The following is a 22,833-nucleotide window of genomic DNA, read 5'->3' as shown; positions in this document are numbered from 1 at the left end:
TCTCAAACCATCTATCTTCTGCAGTAGCGGTTTTAGGCACGGGCAGACAGGGCAGTTGCCCGGGGCGGCATTTTTTCATGACACAAAAGGGGCGCACAAGCGCTGAGTAAAAAAAAAAAAAAGGAAATCTGCGCCGCACCGAGGTTTTCTATTATCTGACAGTGTCTGGATTGGAAACAGCAAGTTGGCGCCCCCTGCAGCTGCAGGCGCTCATGCTGACTGAGAACGTTCACGTGCTCCGTGTGTCTATGAAGAACAGGAAGGGGAGGGGTGCGGCGGGGGAATTCACCTCTGCGTCTTTCCCAAATGAAATGAGCGTGCAGGGGCTGAATCAACTGTATTAACGTGGCTAAAGTCAATCACATCTTAACGTTCTTCCATATTTCATTCATAATATCATAAACACAGGCCTATCATTCTTTCAGGTTTCTCTGAATTGTGTGAAATGGCCGAATAAAAAAAGGAAAAACAAAACGATTTTGTGGTCACACCCCCATCAAGGTCAAATTGTTTAGTCCTGACTAAAGGAAACTTACGGAGTCAAGAGCCAAACAGAAGAGATGAACATTAAAAGGCTAAAACCACCAGGTGCCCCATTCAGGGGGAAAAAAAGAAAAAAGAGGAGAAAGATAAAGGTATGTACGCTCTCATGATGCATGTTTTCAATTTTTTGAACCAGTTAACTGGGATTTTAACGGTTAAATGCGGTCAACTAATTGCTAACAGAGCTAATAGGGCTGAAATATTGAAACGAATATTCAAATGGTTCGAAAAAAGTCCTTGAATCGTTTTTTACTGATTCAAACTAGGATTTGTTAAATGCTCACTGCAGCCCGTGGCCTGCCTGAACAACAGCAAACACATGTTGATCATGTTCACATAATAATAAATAAAACAACTCTACAAGCAGAAGAAAACACCCCAGTCACCACTAACTATCCTGTTTATTTATTGCAGATGGCTGCACTGATTATTTTACATGATTTGTTCTGTAAAAGTTGGCATTTTTGGTAGTCTACAGTTTTTTATGTCAGTTTAAATTACAATTTCAGAGGCAATTCTAAAATATTATGGATCATGAGATCTATTGGAGATCTACCCCAACTTTTGGACTGCTCTGCCAGTCACTGTGGCTCAAGCTGAGAGGAGCTTTTCAAAACTTGATCAAGTCATACCTGAGGTCACCTATGTTTCAGGGGCGGCTCACTAACCTGGCTCTGATTAGTATCAATCACTCAGTAGGGGGGCAGATTTCATGTGATGACATTATTGATGACTTTGCATCAAGGTTAGGTTTTAATTTTAGTTTGTGTTTTCTGTTCTAAGTGCAATGCTGTAGTGATTATCTTTAGTTTGTTATGTGTGAAATATTTTTGCTATTTAGAATATTTATTATCTATTATGTTCATATATTCTTAATATTTAGTTATTGTTTGTTTTTGTATATTTGATTCTATATATTTTGATACAGTATATAATGTATAGTGCTTTACATTCTGACAACTTCATAGTAATTAATGTAAATATGTGCAACTTAGAAAAATGAATGTTCAATAGTCGTTCTAATAAAACATGCCTGTTTGTAGAAAACATGCGTGTGTTCGTGCAGGTGGGGTGGTGGGGCGGTTGAGGGGGGGGCGCTCAAAGGGGGCCTCGCCCGGGGAGTAATTCGATGTAGAACCGCCACTGATCTTCTGTGTCCAGAATGTGTACTTAGTCATTTTCAAAAGTGTGTCCCTTGTCCTTTAGGTGTACGAGGACTGCAGAGTCTTGACCTGAAGAGGTGGCTTTCCTGTGTTGTGCCATGTGATTGTGTAATTGTTGTTTAGTTTCCCCGATGTAAAGATCTGGACAGTCATCACTACATTACACTGCATAAACGATGCCAGTGAGCTTCTGTTTGGGTGTCGTGTCTTCTGGATGGACCAGTTTCTGTCTGAGGGTGTTGTTGGGTTTAACGTTTACTGGGATATTGTGTTTGGAGAAGATTCTTCTAAGTTTCTCTGAGACTCCTCCAAATGTGGGAGGACGGTGCCTTTGCACCTGTTGGCCTTTTCTTTGCTAGTTGCTGCTTTGGATGCTTTTCCAGACTTCTTTGTAGATTTCACAAAGGCCCAGTTAGGATATCTGCAGTTTTGGAGAGCGTTCTTCATGTGTTTCTCTTTCTTTTGTTTTCCTTTAGTCTTTGTGGGAAGGTTCTCAGCCCAATGGGATAAAGTCCTGATGACTGGCATTTTGTGCTCCAGTGGGTAATGTGAGTCGAAATGCAAATACTGGTCTGTGTGAGTGGGTTTCCTATAGATTTCAATGCCGAGACTTCCATCTTGTATATAAAGTTTGACTGCTGACTGATTAACAAATCAGAGTGTCAATACCAACCTGAAGAGTTACTGATGGCGAATGTCTGGTTCAGTAACATCAATGTCCTCGCTGACCACACACACACACACACACACACACACACACACACACACAGAGAGAGAGAGAGAGAGAGAGAGAGAAAGAGTGTTAGAGAGAGACAATAAACTAAAAAGCAGCTATTTTCTTGTGCTTGATTTTTGACAATTAAGCCCGGAAAACCCAGAGAAAGGAAGTACCTGTCAGGTTGGTGGACAGAAGGATCAAAGTTTCACAAGTTAATTCAACTGTAGAGACATGTCCACTCAGCAGCAAACACACACAGACAACCTAAAAATACACATATAATAAGATGTTAGCAGCAAACACAGCAAAGTTTTAAACACAGAAATTTGCAGTATTAAATATTAAAAAGAAATCCACTATTAAATGAAGTTTTTATTTGTTGTTAGTAAATATACCTTTATATAACATTAATATTGCAATAATAAACCCTTGCCAGTAGATCCTCCACCAGAGGCCAGTAGACAAGTACTGGATATTGCAGTTTATTTTTTATTTTTTTGGTGAATGCACTAATCCCAATACTTCGTCTTGCCACTGTAATGCCAGAACTAGTTTAAATAGATAAATAACCCTTTAAATAGGCAGCAAAATTATAGAAAAATCAGGTAATCCTTAACGAGAAAAAAACATAGATGGGAGGAGGGAAACAAACATCCCTCTAATGACCTCAGTGAGCAGCCTGAAGCTACCCAAGGACCCATGCAACTCAGACAGCAGCGAGTCAATGAAAATCACCCAACGTTGGTGTTCTAGGGTTAACCCAAGAGGGAAATTATATGCTGAATTTTTTTTCACAGTCATTGTGTCTGCTTCCATCTGTGAGCAGGAAGGAACTTCTGCTGCTGCACATCTGAAGAAGAACCAGACTGAACACACTATTGTTCAATACACCATCGTGAAGAGGATAATCACGGTACTCAGTCTTGTTTATTTCATGAGAGACAGTGGCTCAGGAGGCTATCAATCTAGAGGGTTGCTGGTTTGTTCCCATATAGGTCATCCCTCAATCTGCTGCTGTGTCCTTGGGCAAGATACTTCACCCACTATCCTGTCTCTGTGTAGGTCTATTTGAACAAATGTGTCTCCCAAATGCATAAACATAAATGTATGAAGCCTCCCCCTTGGTGGAGTCAGCTCTAGAGACTCCGGGTCAGTCCCCAGAACAGAACCAGCCTTTTGTTCAGCTACTACAACCTATTTATATTCCCCCGTGATGAAAAAGTGTTTGATATAATTCTCTTTGTAATAAAATCCACAATCATCCTTTTAGTTCTATTCACATTTAAGATTACATGATTGTTGCCATAACAATCCCAAAAATGGCCCACCGGTACTTCTACCGTTTTTTGTCCATCTCCGATGAATCCAATAGCTAGAGTAATCTGATTATTTCTGCAGATAAAAGGATTCTGAAATGTACTGAAAATGTGTTCAGAGTAAAAAGCAATGAGAGGACATTCCTCTGGTCAGACACACACTCCCCATCAGAGAGCCACTAATCCAGGACGTGATCCTGCTTTGTTTATAAGCTAGACATTCTGGATGAAACTCATACTTTCTGTGCATAAGTAATTGATTTTACAACAAGTATTGATGATAATAATTACACAAACACCAGTTGGGTTTGATAGAAGAGCTCCTGGACTTGGTTTCTTAGTCTTCATAGATTCAACTTATCTAGAGCTAATACACCTGCCAATAAGAAGTTCTTAATTTTTGGATTGGAGACGTATTGATGAGGAAACAAAAACAACGCTCACGCACTGCAGCGGCGCGCCCCCGTCCTACCTGACTCAGGACTTTTCGCTCCATCTCTCCTTCATTCAGATGCTCGGAAGCGCGCGCTCTGGCACGCAGCGCTCCTGCTCAGAAGTTCTGCGCGCTCAGGTCCTGTTCGGGTCCACCACATGTCGGACAGGGCATGGGGGAATAAACAGCTCATCGCCCACCAGTGGCAAGAAAAAAGATCCGACCCGAACTAGACCGGATGCGATGGAACCTGGTTAAGATGGAGAAACAGAGGGGTCAGACTCGAGTCTGACCTGGTTCCGACCCGGGTTTGGCCTGGGCAGTGATGAACCCATGTGAACGCATCTACGGTGAACACTAAAGTGGAGAGGCTCAGGGTGCCGATGAGGAGAAGGATGTAGGGCTCGAGCCAATCAGAGCAGAAGATGGGGGCGGGGTCTGACCCAGGATGAGATGAGCCCTGATGCCTGATCGATACGAGCCAATCAGAAGAGATTTACTCACCCAACTCTGATGACCATCAATACAGAGCGATCGTGTTTGCTGTAAAATTGTCATTTTACTGTCACGTGACTGTTCAAAAGTTAGCGCACGAAGGCGTTCACCTTTCCACCTGGCTCTCCTCACTCTCACCTGTCTCAACCTGCACGATTCTCTTACGCCTCCTTCACCTGCGCCTCACATGTCCTTTAGCTGTTCCCTATTTTAACTTCTCTGTCCCTCATCTGCCCCATTCTCCTTCAGCCTCTCACCTGTACCTCACCTCTCCCACGTGTTTTGAGGATGGGAAGAATATTTATGATGAAACAGCTGGCGTTTCTGAACCCTGCTAATCACGTTGTGATCATCTCATTGATCAATTTCCTGTTGGCTTTTGTCATTTAGTTAGTTAGTCCAGCTGAGACGGATTAGACGGATGTTAAATCGGCCTGGGTTCAGTTAAAAATAAACTTTTGGGACTGATATAACAGTTATGTTCTGTTTCTTCAATCACACTCCTGCCAGTAAATGGGCCAGGTTTAGAGACGTATTACTGGGCAGCAAATTAGACAGAACGCTTTGATGCGGTTTCTTCAAGGAGAACGTGATGAGGATGAGAAAGAATGGGAAGAAGCACAAGAGGAGGGATTTAAGTGGCTCTGCTGACATCTTCTGGACACAATCTTAACTACATAGTTGAAAATTAAACATTTCAGTAGGTGAAACATAAAAAATGACGAATTATTAATTAAGCAGAAACAATAAAAAAGATAAATATTTTGAAGACTATTTGGATGGAAAATGCAGAAATCAAAGACTGTTGTGGTTACATTAATCTAGTGCAGTTTCATAAACAACTGTGGGTCCTCAGAAGCCAGGATAACTCAAGAGTGCCGTCCCCTACATCAAGGCTCCTGACTTGTGTGTGCCTTGTTCAGTTCCTTTGTCTAGTGCTCAGCATTCCTCTGACATGGTTCTCCTTGTTGCAGGCTTCTCCTTGGTTCTACTGTTGATATCTCCTCCAGGCAGTTACCTGCTGGTGGAGGGAGCTGTGGAGTGGAGTGGAGAAGACCTGACATGGTGGAGCTGGGGTCCAGCACATTTCCTGCATGTTTTAGATCATGAACACAACTGATTTATTGGATTTAGTGATGAATCACTCATGTAGACACCAATGAAGGCTGAGGAGACATTTCAGCTGTTAGATGTTAAAAAGACGAAGCACAGAAATAAGATACGCTTCGTTTTGGGTTTAACTACAGATCATTTATAACAGACACTAGGGTGCAGAAAGCAAGCAAAACTGCCAAGTATCCCTTTAAGAATAAAGTCATCATGTCCCATTTTTGGGGGACAAACCTGAACTTGAAGATGGTCTGAAAGCAACATGATAAGGATGTTTGACAACAGGAGGAGCATTAGACCTGCATTAATTGTGTCAAGGTGTCCTGGTTTAGCACCACTCACTCCTTCTAACGAACAGTTGGTTGACAACAGACTAGCCTGATTGGTGGGGAACAAAAACTCATTCAATTGTCCATTAACTGTCTCTGATGAAGTTGGTGCTTCTCCAGACCCCACTGTGTCATCAGAGAATTATTACAAGTCAGAGAGTCTCCCAGTTTCTTTTTGGTTAAACTACAACATCCTACCAAACCCAAGTCTTTTGGTGTACTGCAGTGTACTCATGGGTAAGTCCTAGGCCCTCCCCTTTCTTCTGCTCACTTCTGTATTCATTTTCACTAATAGTGTGCACATGGATTGTTTAACATGAACAAATGAGAGTCTGATAGCAGACCAATTAATTGTACCAAGGCGGACTACGTCCACTGGTACAGGATTCTGGTTTTGTTAAATGAATGACTTAGTGTTCTGTCTTAGTTTTTGGATCTGCTAAGAACCAGAAGATCACTTTCATGTCTTAATTTCAAAGCATCAGAGGTGTTTGATTAAATGTAATTTTAAAGAGCAAGTCACCCTGCTACAAAAGTCTTACTCTACTCACTTGCTGTTCGAAAAATGCGTCAAAAGGAGACCTGGCAAACCAAGAGTGCAGTGCTGTAGTAGTGACCAGCAACACCCCTCACACCCTCAATCCCCACATCCCCAACCCACCCGCGCCTCTGCTCAAAGATTTTCTGTTGGCAACTGAGCCGCCAGAGCACCTACACACACACACACACACACACACACACACACACACACACGCACACGCACACGCACACGCACACGCACACACACACACACACACACACACACACACACACACACACACACACACACACACACACACACACACACACACAAGCAGGCCTCCTAGTCTGCAGGATTTCTCTCCGTCTCCTTCTCCAAGGAAGAGAGGAGAGGGAGGCATGTTTTTGGAGGAGGAGAGCAGCCCTGAGTCGCATCACTGAGTATCGACCTTTGAGTGGCCAAGTTAGCTGTAGGCATGGCCAAGACTGGCTGCAGTTCAGCCATGTCAGAAATATTGACTAATGTAGAAAATACCTGCTTAGCCAATAGCGATGGCTGATTCACACTGAAAAGCAGAGCAGAATTTTAGGCTGAAGTGAAACTACACTGATGATGATATTCATATTAAACACAATTCATTTAAATGCTAAAATAATGACTACACATGTCTACAGCACCATTAGACACTCAATTATACAGTTTGTTGGCAAAACAGTTTACTTACGGGTGACTTGCTCTTTATTCCACATTTCTTTTCAAACCCACACAGATGAATGATAATGAATGAATGAATGAATGCTGATTAAAAATGGCTCAGTAATCCCATCAGGCTTCAGTGGTTGTATCAGCTTTATTTAGGGTTTTGTTACATTGTGAGACTTTGTGAGTGTTGTTTCAGAACAAGATCCTGGAGCTGCTTTAGAAACGTAAGAACTCCCTAATAGCGGCATCAAGGCAACCTGCTGACATTCTTGTCACTACTTCTCGATGGTCCTCTTCATCCTGAAATGTCAGTGTGGCACAGGGTCAGAAATCAGAGTGCTGAATCTGTCACACAACTCTCATGTTGCTGAGGGATGGATGGTGAAAGTTACTGACCTGTTTCCATTTCCTCTCTCTCTCTCTCTCTCTCTCTCTCTCTCTCTCTCTCTCTCTCTCTCTCTCTCTCTCTCTCTCTCTCTCTCTCTCTCTCTCTCTCTGTGTGGTGTGTGTGTGTGTGCGTGAGTTGTTAGAACAGACAACAGAGCTATTCAGTTCATCTCAGCAGCTGAAACAGGCTGAATGATGAAGATCAGCTCTCATCTTTAGGTCAACACAAGGACATAATGTCATGTCTAACACAAAACATCTCCACTGGAATACTGAAACACATCAAATCTGAATCCCTCGGAAATCTGAACATCACTGACCATCTGTCCTGTTCAGACTTGATTTCCTTCACCCAGGCTGCCTCATGGTTCAGCTTTAAAGTCTCCTCTTAGCTATGGCTGACTTGGGTTTTTCTGGCTCATCCCCTTATTTGTGCTGCTGAGACTGATGGAGGACTTTATCGTCCTTCTGCTGTCTTTAGCTATTCTTCAGGGTTTTCATACCCTCGGCTGATTGTTTTAGAACTAAATTTGAACTGACTGGTCAGTCAGGTGTCTTCAGTCCTCACACACTACCCTATCCATCAGTTGTAAAATGCATCCCCGTCTCCTGTCATTCAAAAGTGGTGCCATGAGGCTAAGTTCACAGGTACCAAGATGTTGGGTTTTTAAATCAGAGACCTGGCACTCTAAATGTGCCAGGTCTCTGAAAAAAGTCATTTTCAATCTTTTTTTTTTTTTTTACATCACATTACTAATTCCAGAGCCCTGAGCATCTGGCAACATAGTGAGTAATGTGGAGCATCTGAAAAGGGATCTGAGGTAATTTTATTTATTTTTTTGGCTTTAGTCAGGAAAAATTCCCATCAGTTTACGTGGAAGGCTTAAAGCAGGAACCACACCCTGGGTTCTGGCATGTAATGTTTGGATATTTAGTGATTATTTAAATAGTTGATGGTTCCACCTGATTAAAACTGTAAACATTGTTCCTCTCGGTGAGTGAGAAGCAGTGAAGCAGGTTATCGTGATGCTGCTTCTACTTAGGTGGACTCTGGTGTTAAGGTCAAAGCTACGATTCAGTACACACATGCAGATACAATTACCAGCTGTGCTAAAGAACTGAGATTATTCCTGGCAAGTTTCAGTGATGCTTTAATTAGAAAAGGAGCTTCAGAATAAATACCCAGAATAAATTACTTATTTTCAATGATCCCAAACAAGCCGCCATCTGCCTGGTTTAGGTCTCTGGACTCCTCAATCACTAAATTCCTTTGGCAGGATAAACCTCCACGAATTAGCTTAAAAATGCTTCAGAAGACCAAAGATAGAGGGCTGGATCTACCCAACTTTTATCATTATTTCTTAGCCAACAGGCTGCAGTATATACCAAGATGGTTGCAAGATAATCCACTAGATGAGTCCTGGTTAGCTGTAGAACAGACACTTTGTAATAAGATAGAGATTTCAGACTTACCATTGTAACGTACAGGAATGGTCAGTTTTCACCTACAGATTGACCTACATGCCACTGGTCAGCTACAGACATCAATTCCATTCTCTAAGGTAGATTTTACATTCTACCTTCCAACAAGCCCAGAAGGTTCTGCAGCTCTGAACACATGATAACATATTGTCAACAAACTGTTCCCGTTTCAAGGTCTAAGCTTCCCTCATCGCTTCTACAGGATTCCTCATGCCTCTGAATAAAGTGAACACTTTTACAACTCATACGTTAAATAATCATTAAACAATAATATGGTTGAATGAACAAATTCTATATGAATACTAATGAAATGTTTTGATTAATCAGTGCTTAAATTACGGTGGTTGAACTAAATTTTATAATTCCCATGAAACGTTTTGGTTTTATGATCAGTAATGTTTGATTTAACAAGTGAATCATTATCTACACTCAGACACAATGTTCATTAGAGATAAATTAAAGTTAAAGTTACGTCACTGCACATAGATATTTTCTCAGTCACAAAGCAGAGCATCCTGTGTGTCTGAAAGAAGGCGTGATGACCTTGGGGGGCGGACAAGTCAGGGGTGTGGTCATGGATCCCATTTCTGCATTCCTGTGGCAGCCAGGCTGCCCCCCATTTGCACATTAAACACTTCCACCAACGACATTCCATGCAAACACATACTTAGGGCCTTGGGAGTGAGCACATTCAACGGCATTTGGCATGGGGATCTTTTAGCCTCATCCCGAGAGCCGGTGCCCACTTCCAATTTTGAACTGAACTTAGACACCGAGGGCTGTGGGGGAAAGTGGAGTTGTGTGGTTGCATCAGCTGGTGTAGGCCAGACGGTGCCTGCACTGCCCGCTCACCACAGCCATGGAATACACCTCATCAAGACACACTAACACTGTATTGGAGCAGGAGGAGGGAGACTAGGGGGTCTTGGCACACCTCTGTTGTAGCTTGGCTTCCCGGGGCTGGAGGCTAGGAGGGGGAGCTGGCTGGCTTGTTGGGGTCTGGGGTGGTGGGGTGTTTTGCTCAGCGTTGGGCGGGGATGTCTGCTCATCATCACCCCAGCAGAAAGGGGCGAACTCTGGGAACCGGTGATGGTTGTACCCCTTGTGCAGCAGTACCGGGACCAGAGTGAATAGGGTTAGGGTGAGTGGGTGTCTAGCATTCATTTTTGTAAGTCTTAGGTTGTATGTGTATGTGTGAGCATGAGGGAGGGAGTGTGTGACTGTGTCTGTGTATGACTGTATATGTCAGGTGGGGTCTTGGACTCCTCCCCTCTCCTGGGACTTCTTGTGCTACTACACATCTTCGCCTACCCTCCCCCTGCCACATTTGGTGTGGAGTGCGGTGCCTTGGTCTGCCTGAGTGTTTGCGGCTCCCGTGTCGGGGGGTTTAAGATTTTTGGAGTCTGCCTGATCGATCCCGGTGGTTGCCTGGTGGGATCTGAGTCTCTGGGCTCTGTTGGGTCCCCGGTGGTGCTGGTCGCTCCTGGGTTCCGGGTCGCTGGGTCCCGGGCTCGGCCGGCTTGGGGGTGGGAGGCAGTGGGTGGGCCTGTGGGCTTGCCACTGATATCTCCCAGGACTCTGCCAGCTGCTGGTTGTGACCCCCCCGGGGCAATCCTCTGCGCCTCTCAAGAGGGGGCTGGGGCTTTTCTGGTTACAGTCTCCCTGGGATCCCTGCGCTCTGGGGCAGCTCCTGGATCTCTGGGACTTGGAGCTCCCTTCATTTCCTACACATCTTTGGGGGGCAGATCTGTGGCCCCTCACACTCTTTATTGGATGCTCCTATAGAGAAACCTTACCTCTGCAAGCGTGTGTATGCACACAGGTGCTCACATGGTGCTCTCATAAGTATGGACTTGGGCATTTTCAACACATGTCGTAAGGCTGTGGTTGGCACTAAATGCACTGTGATTTATTATTGTGTGATTGTTCAGTAAAACAATGTTGATTTTATATTTCTTCATCAAGTTGACGCAGTGATAGCTTGCTCCAGTTGAATTGTTGTGTGTCCCTTTTCTGTAGGTCTAGAAGCAGACTCTAGTCATCATTGATAGTTTATCTTTGTGGAGGCTGCTAATCTGCTAAATTGCTTCAGCTGTGTTGCTGAGCGTCTTTATAGCGTTTTTTGCAGAAAATCTCATGAAGAAGTCACAGTTAAACCCACTTGACCCAGGCCTTGGTCCCAGAATAGGCCCGACTCGCTTTGTATTTCTTCCATAGTTGTGATGCAGACTTTGTTAACCTGAGTTCCACATGTTTGGAACCCTTCCCCCAGTAGCGTACCAAAAGGTCAAGTAAAAAAAAAGAGCAGAAATTAACTTAATTTGCAGACACAAACTGCATCACACATCCAGGGATGCTTTACGTCTGTCTGGCTCCCAAACAAGAAAAGCAAGGGCCTACAACGTGTAGCCAAATAAGTAGCTATAATATGTGCTTTCCTTATCTTGGTTGGAATAAAACGAGACTTTTCTGCACTTTCACTCTGAATAAAGTTCATATTCCTTGAATTATAAATGACTTTACGACTTTATAGGTTGATACAATCGTCTCTTGTTGAATCCCAAAGTGTTTGAATAATCTGTGCATTAATCAATGATGTGTTAAAATGAATATTTTTCCTGCAATGATTCATTTCAGATCTTAAAGGAGACATAACATGCTTTTAAGTTATTCCTTTTTACATCTAAATCCTTCAGTTGGGGTCTAAATACAGTGGAACTGCAGTTCTTTGGTCTGATTTCCTCATTATTGTTGCTCTACAGACCCTCATCTACCCCTGTTCTGAGGAGAGTCTTGAGAACGAGCCGTTTTTGGGTACTGTCTCTTTAAACTGGAGGAGGAGCTGTAAACTCCGCCCCCCTCCATAGTGCAGACCTGTACTCTCCTCCCCCAGTCGGACTTTGTAGTTCTATAGAGAAATCATTATTTAGCATAGCAGATTTAGCATTTTTAAAACATGTGGGGAGAGTAGTTCATCAGGCTGTTTCAAGGCTGCTAACTCTCTCATGCATTTGTCTGTAGTCACTCACACACACCCGTCACGGCCGACGGAAGGACAAGCGAGCAGGCGCGCGCACACACACACACACACACACACACACACATAAGGAATGCTGCTTGCTTATTTATTTCTATAAAAAATGTTTTAAAAAATGATACAGCTCATTAAAACACCATTAAAAGAATACATTTTTTAAGATCTCTATCTATATATATACATACATATAATTATAAATAATTTTATAAGTAGTCTTATTTAATATTGGGTGTCTTAATGGCTGAAAATGGATAAAAAGCAGTTACATTTTAATTTAAAGATTTGAGATTCGAGTCAAAAATAAAGAACATTCCTCCAAATGTTCTTTAATGTGATCATTATAATTCTAATGCTTACAACTTTGTTTTTATTGTCTGCAATGCGTAGCCTATATCTTTATTAAATGTGTTTAGCTGTAAAGTGGTAATTCTCTCTAATGTGTACAAAGAGGTGGACATCAGTGCTGCAGTGAAATTCCCAAGATCAGTCTGCTTTGCTAACAAATATAGTTAAATCTTACCTGCATTCTAAATAAATACCGTTAGGTGGAAACATCAGTAGGCATTGAGTTATTGATACAATCCCTAACAGCCAGAGTGGAAGAAGAGCATGCTGGGTCATCCTGGATCTGAGCCTGTTCTGTGTATTTACCTACAGGATGCAATAAATGTCTACAAGGCTGAGTTTGGACCATTACATCTAAAAGAAAACATACAATCAGTGATTTTTTAAATTGTTTACATTAATATACAAATTTTCTAAGTATTAACCTCACAGCAAATAAGTAGAACAATATAATAAACAGGCTTTAGTAGTTAAACAGGCATTGTGCACACAGGTGCTTTGTGTCTCGGTGCTGGTGGTGTCTAGGTCTCAGAGTTCCTGTCCTCCTGCCGTCTTCTGTTGTCCTCAGGATACGGATTGATGTTTCCTGATGATGAGGGAGGGGCAGTATGTGGGCTTCAAACTGGTCCTGGATAACAGTGGGAGACCTCCGTTGTCTGAATACTGAGACCAGAGGGTTGGTGAGATGCAGATCTTCTCTACCTCATCTAGAAACGGAGTTGGTTCAGGGAAAACTTTTCCAAAGACCAGTTCCATGATGTCATCGTCATATTCTGCAATGATAGGCAATAACTTTAATGACATATTTTGTTTACAAGCAGCTTTAGGAAAGTCGTTTCTTTAGCTTTCATGTTTATAGTCACGTTTGTGTTGCTGCAGTGACTTCATATTCTTACAAATGTAATAAAATAGTGACACTAAAATTATACAAATGATTCCTTATGAAAGGAAGCTCATTAGAGAGCAGTGCAGACAGACTTACTACTCTATTAAATCCACTGTGTTGACGCACTTTAATGACTTTGTCACGCTGCATTTTAGCTGATATGGGACTTTATTTACTGGATGCTAAGATTACATCACACTCACGTAGAATAACACACAGGCTCTCTGCTGTTACAATCAGTGGGAGGTTATCATCTGGTGTAAAAGAAGGCGTTGATCAGAAATCACGTTTTATTCCACGAAAATCAGCCAAATCCGCATTAATCTGGGTGCTAACTTTACTAGCATACTGTGCTAGCGATAGCAAGCCGGATGCTAACGCTTTAGTGCTGCTAATGCCCGTAAATCTAAAGTAAAGTTTGTCGACATTTTAGAGTGATATGAAGCTTACCGCTCTGCTGCTGTGTCCCGGTGCTGCCACATTCAGATAAAAATGACTCCTTTTAGATAGATGAAGCCCTCAGTACTTACTAGCCTGAAGACACGAAAGAACGAACCACGCGCGCGCGCGCGCACACACACACACACACACAAACAAACACAAACACAAACACACTACTTTTTTTTCTGTGTTTTTTTAGCAGTAGTGTCATCAGCTCCTGGGTTTAAATACTGCCACACCACCCTTCCTTAAAACGAGGAACAGTTTTGAGCTGTGTGTGGCTAAAATAACCAGACATTCTGCATTTTTCCAATAGGACTACAAAAAATCTTAGCGAGAAGAAAAAATGGCGGATTGGCTCTGTGTTTAGCCGAGGGCCATTACCATATTTGGTAGTTATCCTCACTAAATTAATTACTGATGTAATAGATTATGTAAAAACTGAACGGGTGGACAAATATGCCCAAAACTTAATTATTAAATATCTAAATAGCAACTCCAGTGAATAATATAAGCCTTTTTGCTCACTTAGACACACGGAAACACACTGTGTTAATGGATTAAAAAGTGGGTTTTTCATGTTATGTCTCCTTTAAACTACACCAGATCAGTATTTGTTGGTTTAACAAGTTAATCTATCAGTATACTCATACATTATAAGATTAATATTAAGGATTTTACATTCACTTCACATAAATGTGTAAAAAAACATTTACACTTCACACTAAGAGTTAACCTCTGAGTAACTGAGGAAAGGCGTGACGTTTTGAGGTATTTCGGTAATGCCTTTTAAAAGTGTCAAATTCTGATTAGTCTAAGTTTATAAACAATGAAGTTGATTAAACAGGAATCAATTCCTGATCTAGTCAGTCTTCGCCGTTCACTTGATGAGACCAATGGGGTGAACAAGCATTTTGAGACCATCCTATCTTTCAACTTCAAGGTCAAAGCCTCTCTGCAACGCCTTTGAGTTATGCCCAACACAACGGGCCTGTTGAGAGCCACCGAACAGCCTTATATGCAAAAAAAAGACACTCCAGCTTCCTGCCGTCACCTGGAGATAACCCAGACTAGAAGGGTGATATTCTGGGCTGACTACGAGCTCTGGTACCAGAGGTCCACACCATCAGCAGTGTCCATCTCAACCTCTTGACCCCCTGGATGGAGGATCTTCACACAAGGGTGTGTAGACTGGCACAAATTGCATTGGATGGTTTTATAAACAAATTTCTAGCTTATCAAACCATACAGCCCAATTGATTTTACAACCCAGACTCCACAATCTCTTTTAGATGTTTAAGAAAGGTTTTGCTAAAACATCTAGCTCACGTTGCATCATTTCATTCATACTTTGTCATGTACAATCATTTAATGTAGGAAATAGAAAAATAAATTTTTATAACTATATTCGTGACTCTGTCTGAATTAATATGAAGTGTGTGGTCCCTGAATAAGTCAGAGACTAAAGTCTTCTGATTAAATACTCAAAGACCAATCAGACTGATATTTCATGTTTATGTGGAACATCACATCTTATTGATCATTTAATACATATGTAGCCAATCCTTAACACTACACCCAACAGCAGCTGGATTAAACCATCACACACTTTTTAGAGTATTTTTACTCACCTATTACATATAACTTTAATGTTTTGGTGTGTTTCAGGTGACTCAGTTGGTTTATCTGGTTCCCCCATAGCATGTGAAAGACCAAGTTTCCTAAAAGAAAAAAAAACAATCAGAGCATGTTTGCTTTAACACACATATGTGCTGGCACCTGCAAGCTAGCACCACCCATCTTTGTGCTGGCCCTGCCCACTTGTGTTAAGGCACCACCCACCTGTTGATCGCCTGAATTTTATAAAAAGCAGAGACATACAGTCAGAAACAGACCAAAGGAACTTCCCTCATTGCCAGTAGCATACCTGTCATCTGCCCCTGTGGAACGCTAAGGTAAGTTCTGCAATCAAGTGATTCCTCGTGGCATCTGGATGAGTCCAGGTGTGTCTAGATGTTTTCAGGAAGAGTCCGGATGTGTCCTGGTGAGTCTTGGGGAAGCTAGGTGTTTATAGTTGAGTCTAGTCTCTTTGATGTGCCCAATTATGTCTAGATAAATTCAGTGAGTCCCAGTTTACATAAGTTTAACCAGCTGTGCCACGAATAGATCCAAATTTTAAAAGTCATTCAAACAAGGTTTTAAAAAACATTTTATATCATATCATTGATATGATGCACACACACACACACACACACACACGCACGCACGCACGCACGCACGCACGCACACACACACACGCACGCACGCACGCACGCACGCACGCACGCACGCACACACACACACACACACACACACACACACGCACGCACGCACGCACACACACACACACACACACACACACACACACACACAGATCCTTTCCAGCTCTCCCCTCAGTGGTCTGATGAGACTGAAGGAACAGGGAATTGGTAAAGAACATAGTTTTGATGAAGAATCCAACTGATCAGAAACACTGGATGACAAACTATTTGGGGAGTATACTGTCATAGCTGCTAATAACTCAGTCAAACCTCTGAGACAAGAGGTAGAATGTGGTTTCTAAATTTTATATTAGAGGGATTGTGCTATATTGGTCCCGTTAGATGTTGTTATTCAGTGTATTTCATGCCAGAGGCTTAAACATGATACAGGGAAACGTGAGCTTTAAGGTAGGTAAGAAGACAGTTAGGATGGGAGGAGGGTTAGTAGTCTGGTTGCTAGGAAGGTAGGTGATCAGGCTGGTAAAAGAATTGATTGGAAGGTATGTCAGGTCGATAGACTGGGCGTTGGGTATGTTGGTAAGCAGCTCTGTAGGTTGGTAGGAAAAAAGTTAGATTTGTAGAATATTATAGGTAGGCTGGTAGAGAGGTAGGTGGGATGGTAGTTAGATAACTCACTCACTCACTCACTCACTCACTCACTCACTCACTCACTCACTCACTCACTCACTCACTCACTTATGCATGCACATGTATCACATATGGATCTATGTTTTGCTCACCTGCTCATCTGATTTCAGCTGTGATGATGTTCGTCTCTCGTTGTCTTCGTCTCATCCTGCGTGATGTCCTCAATCCATCCTGCTTACATCACTTCCTACTGGAATTTGTAGGCACCACCCTCTTCCTGTGTATTAGCTTATCGGCTGTCCTGATTAAACCTGACCCGGGATCCACTGCCAGTTCAAACAATCAGAGCCACCTGTTTGCAGGTGTTCTACCTGGACTCGTAGCTGTTTCACCCACGTGTCCTCTGCAGGTGGCACTTGTCTTTGGTCTGTCTGTTGCAGTAGCAGCACTCTGTGTGGGTGGGGCAGCTCACTTAAACCCAGCAGTTTCCATAGCAATGGCTCTGACCTTAAGACTCCGCCTGTGGAGAGCTGCGCTGCATATAATTGCTCAGCTTTTAGGGGGTGTGGCCTCTGCAGCACTTCTGATGGGACTGACTGGCAATGTGACACCTGCTCTCAACCAGGTGAGTATCATTCTGATTCCTGATATCCAGGTAGAGAGTACAGTGTTTTGAATCACCAGTTTGTCTTCAGGTGTCCTCTGGAGTCCGGCTCCACCAGGCAGTCATCGTGGAAATGCTTGTGACCCTTCAACTGGTCCTGGTTGTCATGGTAACAGCTGAAGTCCCCATGTCAGCAGCAGCAACTCCTCTGTTGGTTGGTCTGGCTGTCAGTCTGGGTCACCTGGTGGCCGTAAGTCTCGCCCAATGTTCACAACATAACAGGAGACAGGTGTGTGTTTTATGTGTGTGTTCCCTCTCAGGTGAAAGTAACTGGTTGTGGGATGAACCCAGCCCGGTCTTTCGGTCCAGCTGTCATCACTCTCAATTTCAGCAACCACTGGGTCAGTGTAACTTACACAGTGATTCTCTGACATGATAAATTAGGTGGGGCATAACTGCTCAACAAGCGTGCATACACACATACAACCGCTGTGCGCTATAGCGCGTGCGCAATATAGCGTGTGCATAATAACGAGTGCGCACACGTGAGTGTGTAAAATTTGAAGAGCGAGCCAACTCACCACTGTTGTTCTTGAAGGTTGATCTGTTAAAGTCCCATAATCCCAAAAGTTTAATCCAGCAACCTTCCATCCGCCGGTGCTCCCCTCTCCCCTCCTTCACTTCCTCTCCCTTTTTGCACTGCCAGTGCTGCCCTTTGATAATATTAGTTAAAGCCCTCTGGTTTCAGCTCTAATTTTTGTTGAAGTGACAAAGTTCTCTTCATTATTTCTGTTCCTTCTTGTTGTTTGCTAAACAGCATAATCAACATGGCTGCTGCTGTCCCACAGAACAGAAACATTGGCTCACATGTGCTTTTCTCATCTACTGAATGGAGGATCTGCGCTAGGGGCCGGAGTCTCCAGGCCCTACGGCTTACCATTGAGAATGAGTTGAGCATGCGTACTGCATTTTAAAATCATCTTGTGCTTAAAATTGACTCTGATGAGCCAGCACAACAAAGGCTCCTATTTATGTTTTCCAAGAGGATTTAATCCACTGAGTTTATCAGTATCCTAAAAAAAATTAGATATAAACACACAAATGTTTTCAAGAGAATCTTCTAGTGACAGAATAGGTTTTTATGCAATATTACTCTAAAAAAAACATTCTGTTCTACTATTATTTTTAAGCAAGCATAGAGCTCCACAGCACCATCTGGTAGGGCCCAGCCCCATTGGCCCCTAACGCCGGGGGTACACTGGCCGCCAAAGTGCCGCGAAACGGGGACCGCCTTCTTTCGGCGCCCTTGTTATCCTATTCTATAGGCCACAAGGGCCGCCGAAGTGCCGCGAAGCGCCAAACGTCGTGCAGCGATTGTTTCGGCGTCTGCTCTATTTTTTTCGCGAGCCGCGGGTGAACTGCGTCAATTCTGGCAGGAAGTCAAGCCTAGACATAAGAGCTAGGCCGGTAAATTTAACAAAATAAAGCATTTCAACATACAATTCCACACAATACAATTTAGTCAAATGTGTTTGTAAACAGACGCTGCATAAAAACTACACGAACACACACACACAGCAAACTTGTGTGTGCGTGTGTGCGTGTGCGTGTGTGTGTGTGTGCGTGCGTGTGTGCGTGTGTGTGACCACGTGAAGGTGACCACGTGAAGGGGGAGTGGTTTTGGGTGTCTTTCAACCGGAGCAAACAGGACAGAGAGGCAGAAAGTTGTAGGCCAGCTATTAACAACTGGTTCACATCATAGGTTCACACACACACACACACACACACACACACACACACGCACGCACGCACGCACGCACACACACACACACACACACACAAACAGCAAGGGGGAGGGGGGTGTCAAGGAAAAGAGCAGAGAAAAGGCGGAGAGGAAATGGAGGACACCAAGTGGTTAAAAGAAAAACTACGAGGCGCACCTCGACCGGAGCGGAGAAACAAGCGTCTGGTCTGAACTGAGGAGCAGCGGCCGAATTTCGTGAGCGCTTCGGCGTTCGGTGTGTCCCCGCCCGGTGTAAAGTGGAAACGTCACTGGACACACACACACACACACACACACACACACACACACACACACACACACACACACACACACACACACACAGAATGACATCTGTTCGGTGTGCTCTCTGCAGGTTTTCTGGGTAGGGCCAGTTATGGGGGCGTGTCTCGCTGCCCTCTTGAATGACCTTTTGCTGCAACAGCGCTGGTGCTGCGCTGGAGACTGGTGGAAAGAGCTGAAACAGCTATATGTACTGACAGACAAACAGCAGCAGAGGGCGCCGCCATAGCACACTTGTGGAGAAAGCACCTGACTTGGACAACATGGCAGTAATAATCTCTTTATACTTGTGGAGAAAAGGGACGTACTTGTGATGTGTTATGAAGCTGCATATTCAATAAAACCCCATGTTCATTTATCAGTGACATTTAACCTTGCTCACACAGCAGGTCAAACTGGACCTTATGTGGGACATTGCTTTCAACTGTGTTTTACGCTCTAAATAATGCCTGAGACTCCTCATATACATGATTGTATGTGTCACACAATTTCTTAGCTACTTTTCTTTCAAGATTTTTAAAATAAAAGAGACGCTGGATGTGGGTAAGAGAGCTCCTGGATCAAGGCTGGGTTTATTAAGTAAAGGTTTAATTACAGAAACCTTAAAGGACTGAGGTTCATAACGGAGGTGCTATTTAAGGGAAAACACCTCCTTAAACAGACTGGTTTTGATGGGATCCAGCTGGCATGTTGATGGTTTAGATGAGGCTTTTGCTTCTGATAACTCAGACAGAAACTGTCTGAACATAAATTAGGTTCATCTTGCATCTTAATCAGTCTGACTAGTCAAACATATTGAGACTTTTTCCTTAAGTTACTGTAGTATTTGTTTCATATAAAACATTGTTTGTTTGTTTGTTTTTGCATAAAACCCCTCTCACATAAAGCAACTTCTGCAGTTTTATTTGGCTTCAGTACCTTCCAGTCACTTTAAAGAGGTCCTTCACTGAGAAACCAGCATTTTCTTATTATGTTTGAAAATGATTGACTACCAAATGGTAGTGGTTAGAGCTGTTGCCTTGCAGTAAGAAGGTCCTGTGTTCACTTCCTGGCCTGGGATCTTTCTGCATGGAGTTTGCATGTTCTCCCTGTGCATGCGTGGGTTCTCTCCAGGTACTCCGGCTTCCTCCCACCATCCAAAAACATGACTGTTGGTCTGTCTAAATTCTCCTTAGGTGTGAGTGTGTGTGCATGGATGTTTGTCCTGTGTGTCTCTGTGTTGCCCTGCGATGGACTGGCACTCTGTCCAGGGTGTACCCCGCCTGATTGCCCGTTGACTGCTGGCGATAGGCTCCAGCCCCCCACGACCCTATGTGGACAAGCGGGTTCAGAAAATGGATGGATGGATGACTATCAAATGATAGACAGTGAAAATCGAGCATTTTGAAAAAAAACTGACAGATCTACATCACACTGTCATTTAAAGCTTCTTTCTGGATCTTTACCCCTTTCAGAAATGATGTATGATTTGTCAGAAATCCGTGAAAATGATTATCTCCTATACTGTGATATATATAAGCAATATGTCTTTTTTTTGCTAAGCACGCCCCCTGCCCCACAGAGCTCCGTGCATTAGGAAAGTTAGCGCCAACCAGAACTAACCAATAGCGTTAGACTACCGCTTACTTGCTTCAAATTTAAGGAATACCTCTGCTGATGCAGAGTTGATGAACTTTTCATGGACAAGTAAGTCTCTAAATTATATATGAAAACACAGCATTACATAATACTTGTAAAACAACGTGTGACAGCTGTTTGTCGGCTACAGAAGCACATTTATAAACAGAAACGTGAAGTCGCCATCTTAAACAGAGCAACAATTTTTTTTGTATGATATGTTTGTCAGCCACTAGATGGTGCCATCGGATAACAGGAATACTCCAGAATGAAGCTTTAATGTTCAGGCATAGCCAGAAATCCGGTGGGCCAGGGGGGACATGTCCTCCCCTTGCATAAAGTTGCAAACTCCATTTTAACAGGAAGAACGGTGAACGCTAGTTAACTAACTTCATCTCACAGCGGAACTCCTCCAGGCTTGCATTATTTGTAGATAAAAAGAATGATAAAACATTAATAATGCAAACCAAATAGAGTCAATGGTAGAGTCACATTACTTTTAGCCAATCTGAGGTGAGAGGTCCAAATATCAGGGAATAAGAATCCAAATCCTATCGTCTGAAATGGCTTGCTTCTCTAGCTGAATACTCTGTGCTGAAACAGCCACACCAGAGTTGTTTTTCCACAGAATGCCACTTAAAAGGCATTAATTCCATATACCACTGCAGATGTATTAAAGACATGAGTGAAGGACTTCTTTAACCCTTTGATGCATGAATTATGAAATCTTCAACCATGATTTTTGTAACGTTTTTTTTCCATTCATCTTTAGGTGTGAATGAAACAAATTTCAACAAATATTTTTAGTAAATTTTTATAATTTACAAATAATTTATTACAAGTCCACCTCAGTGGACAGCATGCATTCTGAACATGAAGTCCAAATGGAGGGGCTCAAGTGCAATAAAGTCTTCAACAGCTGTACTTAATAGCAAAAATAAATAAATTCTAATTTTGAATACCTGTCCACTGTAGTGACCATTATGCATCGAAGGATTAAGAAAACAAACTGTTGCTGGCAACTATCCTCCACCCCCCACTCTTGCTCAGACTGCTATTGGCTGAGAAGCGAATTGGAGATCAGGGATTGGAGAAGAGTCACTGCTCTCCACCAGCAGTTCTTTTTGGGAGGTAGTTCTGTTAAAATTTCCCCTTTTGTGATGTCTTGTCACAAAGGGGGATTTTTTAAAACTGACTGTTTGAAGCACATTATTCCTAAAACCAAACCCTGACAGGATGGTTGCTGACAGAAGGGTGGAGTTTTTCCACATTTTGAGTGTAAATAGAGGCAGAGACCCACATGGGAACACAAAAGGATGCAAAAGGTGAATTTTGCATATGGCCCCTTTAATGATCATTAAAAATTGTGGGGAGGATAGGACTTTCCGCTCAATAAGAGTGCGGAAACAGAAAGATGTACATTTAAATTCTAGTATTCCGTAGGTGTGTGCTATAGGTTCTCTCTCCAGGTCTATTTTGCTTGACTTTTGTTTAAATGTTCTGAATTAAATGGAGTGCTGACCTCCTATGACCTTTAATTATCTTAAAAACTGTTGTAAACAGACAAATTATTAACTAAAATAAAAAAAGTCTTTTAATGTTCGCTTACTGGCTGTTTCAGGGCTGCTTACGCTGTTTGTGTTTGACAGTAAAATTCACGAGGACTTTTTACGATGCTTTATTAAATAAATAGTTTAACAATACAAAAAGACAAGAATATTAACATTTTGAGTT

General features: G+C 42.7%; 2 protein-coding genes and 1 long non-coding RNA gene across 3 annotated transcripts in view; 1 reads left to right on the top strand and 2 right to left on the bottom strand.

The window, feature by feature from the left end:
- crhr1 (corticotropin releasing hormone receptor 1) overlaps window positions 1-4,379 on the bottom strand; it is a 54,345-nt gene extending 49,966 nt beyond the window's left edge. Inside the window, exons 1-3 of the mRNA XM_054747196.2 lie at window positions 4,213-4,379; window positions 2,598-2,688; window positions 2,380-2,430 (exon numbers count right to left, since the gene is read on the bottom strand). Of these exons, the coding sequence (XP_054603171.1) occupies window positions 2,380-2,430; window positions 2,598-2,688; window positions 4,213-4,236 (166 nt within the window). The 5' untranslated portion in view covers window positions 4,237-4,379. The remainder of the gene's footprint in view (window positions 1-2,379; window positions 2,431-2,597; window positions 2,689-4,212) is intronic.
- A 3,079-nt stretch (window positions 4,380-7,458) lies between these two features.
- LOC139070452 (uncharacterized) lies at window positions 7,459-15,519 on the bottom strand. The gene is made up of 2 exons (XR_011520954.1): window positions 13,917-15,519; window positions 7,459-13,353 (listed from the first exon to the last, which is right to left on the bottom strand). It is a non-coding gene; the product is annotated as an uncharacterized lncRNA (long non-coding RNA).
- Window positions 15,520-17,165: 1,646 nt separating this feature from the next.
- Window positions 17,166-19,840, top strand: LOC129164988 (aquaporin-1; the record flags this gene model as incomplete). Its single annotated transcript, XM_054747197.2, has 4 exons — window positions 17,166-17,420; window positions 17,491-17,649; window positions 17,720-17,800; window positions 19,556-19,840. Coding segments are annotated over 4 exons (651 nt in total), but the record flags the coding sequence as incomplete, so codon positions are not given.
- Window positions 19,841-22,833: the final 2,993 nt, after the last annotated feature.

Source organism: Nothobranchius furzeri, chromosome 6 (assembly GCF_043380555.1).
Source record: "Nothobranchius furzeri strain GRZ-AD chromosome 6, NfurGRZ-RIMD1, whole genome shotgun sequence".
Lineage (NCBI taxonomy): Eukaryota > Metazoa > Chordata > Actinopteri > Cyprinodontiformes > Nothobranchiidae > Nothobranchius > Nothobranchius furzeri.
Note: the sequence above shows the minus strand (reverse complement) of the source record. Positions and strands in the feature narration are given on the sequence as shown.